General features: G+C 42.7%; 1 protein-coding gene across 1 annotated transcript in view; it reads left to right on the top strand.

Moving 5' to 3' along the window:
- Window positions 1–5,078, top strand: part of Stmp1 (short transmembrane mitochondrial protein 1) — a 9,420-nt gene extending 4,342 nt beyond the window's left edge. Inside the window, exons 2-3 of the mRNA XM_021191373.2 lie at window positions 3,883–3,936; window positions 4,601–5,078. Of these exons, the coding sequence (XP_021047032.1) occupies window positions 3,883–3,936; window positions 4,601–4,675 (129 nt within the window). The 3' untranslated portion in view covers window positions 4,676–5,078. The remainder of the gene's footprint in view (window positions 1–3,882; window positions 3,937–4,600) is intronic.
- The last annotated feature ends 486 nt before the right edge of the window (window positions 5,079–5,564 follow it).

Raw genomic sequence — 5,564 nt, forward strand, 5'->3', positions numbered from 1 at the left:
GGGTGCTAGGACTGAGCTCGCATCCTCTGGTGTGGGTGCTAGGACTGAGCTCGCATCCTCTGGTGTGGGTGCTAGGACTGAGCTCGCATCCTCTGATGTGGGTGCTAAGATAACTCCCATCCTCTGGTGTGGGTGCTAGGACTGAGCTCCCATCCTCTGAAAGAGTAGCATGAGCTCTGAGTCGCTGAGCCATCTCTCCAGCCCATTTTTAGAATAGATTCTTAAATCCTTATCAGTCACTTGGGCCTGGGTGTGTTATTTTTGAAAATACACTTTGATGAGTCACATTCGGACTTGTCAGCCACTTTGGGGTTTTGCCAGGAGCTGTGCCAGATAAACATTGCGGTCTTATTTGCTCGTCTCCAGACACAACTTTCTGAAAGGGAAGGCTCTGAGAGGATGACAGATGCATCTGTTTTGGAGTAGGCTCTATGCCTTTTAACAGAGCTTTTTAGTGTTAATGGATAAAGCATTGTCGACCGATCTGTTTGTGTGTTAAAAGAAAAAGGTACGCTTAGAATAATTTAGACTTCTCATGTGCAGATTCTTCCATTTATTGGACTGGTTCTCTTTTGCTCCTCTGGAATTTCCATTCTTTCTAACAAAGTCCAGTTTGGAAGCCACAAAGTTGTCTTTGGTTTCTTCTACTTCACTCCAGGTAGTTGAGATTACTTGACCAAATGTTGGCGATACTTTTTGTTTTTGTTTGTTTGTTTGCTTGTTGTTGTTTTTTGGCATTGAGACAAAAGTTCACCCATTTCATGTATGTAATCCAGTGGCTTTAGTATGCTCAGAGATTGTGGATTGTGTACTGTCTCGTTTTACATAAAAAAGAAACTGTATAATATAAGGAGTCATTTCTAATTCCCCTCTTCAACCTGGACAGTAAACATTTGATTTTGTATCACTGTGGAATTGCTGTTTTGTATATTTTTTTAATAGAATCATACAGTCTGTGGTCTTTTCTGACTGCCCTTGACTGCACTGTCAAGGCTCCTCTAGAGACAGCGTGGAGAAGTGAGCGCTTCGTTTCTGGCTATGATGACTACCTGCTAATCAGCTCTCCAGTTGTTTCCACTCTTGGTTGTTAGGAATGGGTTAAGCCAGGAATATTGAAGAGGCATTTTTGTGGGGGGTTTATGTTCCACCTTGTGGTGCATACCCACCCTTGAGCTGTCACATCCTATAACTGTGCACACAGCACTCTGAGAAGTGGGTAGCTGGTTGTTCAGAACGGCCATGTGTTGTACACCAGTGGAAGATAAAGATCTCCAACCCGTGTCTTACCAGCATTTGTTGTTTGTTTTGTTTTGTTTTGTTTTGCTGCTTTTGAGAAAAGCCATCTTAGCTAGCGGGTGTGCCGTGGTTCCTTGTGGTTTTGATTAGCATTTCCTCAATGACTAACTGATGTCAAACATCTCATGGGCTTGTTGACTCTGTGTCTTTGGAGAAATCCACTCACAGCTTCTGCCACTTTTTAAATTGAATTATGTTTTTCTGTCATTTAATTGTGAAAGATCTTTATTCTGGACAAAAATAATCACCAGATTATGATTTGCAAATAATTCCATTTTGTGGTCTGAATTTTTCTCTTTGATGGTATTATTTGAAGGGCAAACATTTTTATATTTCATGTGTGTATGTACACATGACTATTTGGCTGTGCATACAGATGTGGAGGTTTGGATTTGCTTTTCTTGTCTGTTCCTACCTGTTGACCATCTCCTGAAGCATGCACACTTTCCTGACCTGGGTTCTCCATTATTTTCCTGAATGAGTGACACTTCTTACATGTGCTCTGCGACATATTTAAAATGTCTCGTTGTAGATCTGGTAGTATTCTGGAACTGGAATGGGGTGCCGCTTATGGGGTGCCGCTTATAGAGGCCATGGGTTTTGTTTTGTGTTTTAAAGTAACTGTTCCCTTTTCTGCCCCAATGCTCAGTGACATTGCCAAAATAGATAGCCAGTGTTTATTTTGAGACACACATTGTAAGAATTAGGAATTCTGTGAGCTGGAACATTTCAGTGTTAGGCTACTTTAGAGATGAGGAAGCTCAGCAGGCTGGAACAGGTTGAGTGGCCCACCTGAAGGCACAGTCCCTCAGACAGCCAGGCTTGCAGGGTTACTGCTTCTCACAGTTCCGCATGCCGGCTAGGATTCGCAGCATCAAGGAGTTTTTTTCCCCCCTCTCCTTTTAAATTTTGTCTCAAATTAAATTATCTTTCTGGATTTCAGAAAGTTGTGGTTTGAATCTACTAGAGTGAAGAAAAAATGTAATTCTGATTCTTACTGCTAGCTTGGTAATGACTTAGAAACATCAGAAAATGGTTAACAACTAGAAACTAGGCAGTCTCTTACATTTCTTGCTAACAACCAACCAATTTAAAATGGCCTTTGGACTTAAAGGTTGAGTAGAAGACAGACCCAATTGTATTTCTTCTTTTTTGTTTTTTCTCCCTTTAGGGTTTATTTTTACTATTTTTAGTGGTGGTGGTAGTGGTGGTGGTGGTGGTGGTGGTGGTGGTGGTGGTGTGCACTATGTTCAGTGGCGTGCGGATGCCGGCAGAGGGCAGAATAAGATTCCTGAAGCTGGAGTCAGTTGTGAGCTGATTAACGTGGGTGATGAGACCTGAACTCTGGCCCTCTGGTCCTCCGCAGTGTTCTTAACTGCTGAGCCATCTCTCCAGTACCCCCATCTGTATCCTTGCCTCACCTGCATCTCGTTGGATGCTCAGAGAGGCACCTCATGTGCGATTGATGGGACAGTTAATGCTGTTATTTGATTTCTGTCTTAACTTCTCTGTTGAGACTGAGTAGTGGCAACAGCGTTTAAACAAAATAATGGGGAAAAAAGGTAGATGCCAATTTGAATTTATTAAGTTAGAAATTAGCCCACAGTTACAAGCTCTGAAGTAAAAAAGTTACTAGGGGAAATCAGAATTATCACTAAATTGCATGTCTGTGGAACTCTGGCCCATTTGTGTATATGGAGTATTTTACATTTTCAGGAGAATACTCACTCAGTGGGATAAACGTTTACAGTTCTCTAAAAATTGTCCCTGTCTCTCTTGTCATTGAGTGGGAGCCACAGACCTTAAGTGTCCTGCCCTTTAGTCCCCACCCTTGGCGTTGCGCTGGGCTCGGAGATGTGTCAGAGTTTCCTGTTCTTCTCTGCCCTTGAGGATTTGAGTCCCTGAGTAACTCGAGTTGTCTGCTGTTACTTTTGTGAATAACCCCGGGCACACTGCTCTAGTATTTTGAAATAAGGAGAGACTAGACTCTGAGAGCCCCTTTATTTCCTAAGCTTTTTGGACTCAAACAGGTTTTCGTTCTTGTTTTGAGATCCAGTCTTGTTTTGTGGGGGTGAGACTTTTGCTGGGTAGCTGGGACTCTTTGTGTAGACCAGGATGGCCTCTCCATGCCAAGAATCCCCCTGCCTCTAAATCCTGAATGCTGATGGCAAATGTGAGCCACCATGCCCAGCTCCAGTGGGTATTTGCAAGTGAATATCTTTTTTTTTTTTTTTTTTACCAGCTGTGTACAGGAGTAACAGCACCTGTAATAAACGGTAACAAGTAATAGTAACAAAATCAGAACACTGGCTTCCACACCTCCAAGACTCTATGGGGGCTTTTAGGGGACAGGGAAACTTGCTCAAAGCCACCATTTATTCTGTTCTAATGTTGGTGCATGGTGTATATGTGTGTGATTGTTTCATAGAAGAAAGATGTGACTTCTCCGTTTTATGCAATCCTACACTGAGGACTCAGCAGTCACCTGCTGTGCACTTCTTGGGAAGATGTAGCCTGTGTGTGACATAGTTGCAGGCTCCTGGGGGTTTTTTTCTGCCGCATAACTCTCCTGTTCTGTTCTTTCAGCTTGGATTTACTTTGGGCAACGTGGTTGGAATGTATCTGGCTCAGAACTATGAAGTAAGTGGCTACATTTATGTCCTTCGTGGCTTACTGTAACTGTTTCATAGTTACTTTTCTCTCTCAGGATGAAGTTTGCCTTCTTGCATAAATGAGGTCTGTAAATGTGACTTCTGAATTCCATAGAAAGCTTTTCTGTTGTTTGAGAAAGTAACTGAACTCACAAAGGCACGCGCGTCCACACATCATCCCGTGGCTCGTGGAAGGAAGATGGTTTGGGAAAGTGAGGAGTCACATCCACCTCACTGTGGATGAATGAGTTAGGAGGGGTGGAAAAATGCTGTCACAACCCAGTGAGGAGCCTCGAATGTGTTTCAGAGAGAAAAAGGGTTGTATTTTCTTCTGCACAAAGGGACAGGGACTTCATTGCTTTCTTATTGCCTATAGATACACTTCTTTTAGCTGGCACTTGAGCTGAAGGTCCAAGTGTGTATCTAAAGGGAGAGCTGGGCCTGGCTTTCAGAGAAGGAATGTAAACCTAACACTGAGAGCTTATGTATATAGATACAAGCCAAGAAAAGACCACTGAGTAGGTCTCCAGAGGAAGCCAAAGCCTTGACAAGGCCCTTTGTCCTTAAAAGAAGAGCCATGAAAGATACGGGCTAGTCTTTCTAGTCTTCCTATCTATAGCTAAATTATAATGTTCCTTTTTTTCTCTTTAAAGATGCCAAACCTGGCTAAAAAACTTGAAGAGATTAAAAAGGACCTGGAAGCCAAGAAGAAGCCCCCTAGTTCCTGATGCCGGCCTGGCACTGCATTCTGGACCCACCTGTTCCGTCCTGGGGGGGGCCTGTCTCCTTCAGAGCCACATCCAAAGCTGTGTTCCTCTTTGGTCTCAGACTCTGCGTGATGCCTCAGATCCAGCAGGGGCCAGAAGTCGAGTTAGCTTTAGGTGTCCAGCATCTCCCCTTCTCGGTATCTTCTGTCCAGCTGCTTCTGAGTCCTAAGACTGGAACCATGGTGCTCGGTTAGCAACTACAACCCTAACAGTACTCACTCACCGTGCTCTGGGAGTCTTAGCACCTACTGTCAAGAAATGAATGGATCTGGATAGCTACTGGGGATTTACTGACTAGCAGTGATAACAGGAGCTTGCTAGACAAACTAAATTGTGTTAAAATCATTAAAGTCAGTATCTTCAAGCCAGTTTCTGGTGAATTAATCCATTTATTATATATTGTTACCAAAGAGCTTCATGGTTGATAATTTAATCAGTAAATCATTTGCTTGTCATTAACCAAGAAACTGTTTTATGAAATCTATAAAAAACAAACAAGGAAAACTTAAAACATGCAAAGTAACTGTTGTCTGTGTACAGTTCAGTCTATGTAGTCTGTGTTTTTCCTTATTGATATATTTGAACCGAATCTGCCGTCAAAAGAGCCATTCTTTATGCTGGCACTAGATAAGATGGGCGAATAAATAAGGAGCTGTTGATAAAAGAATGTTACTTTTTTTTTTTTTTAACATTAAATGGGTGCTAATTGTATAACTTTATAGTGAACCCCCTAGGAGAAGTGTGGTGCAAATGTGTGGTAAAGTGAGTCTCTCCGGGAGATTCTGCCTCTCCCCACAGTTGAGGCATCTTCCCGGAATCAGGACAGATCATCAAGCAGCAGCAGCTTCAT

Source organism: Mus pahari, chromosome 2, assembly GCF_900095145.1.
Source record: "Mus pahari chromosome 2, PAHARI_EIJ_v1.1, whole genome shotgun sequence".
Taxonomy (NCBI): Eukaryota; Metazoa; Chordata; class Mammalia; order Rodentia; family Muridae; genus Mus; species Mus pahari.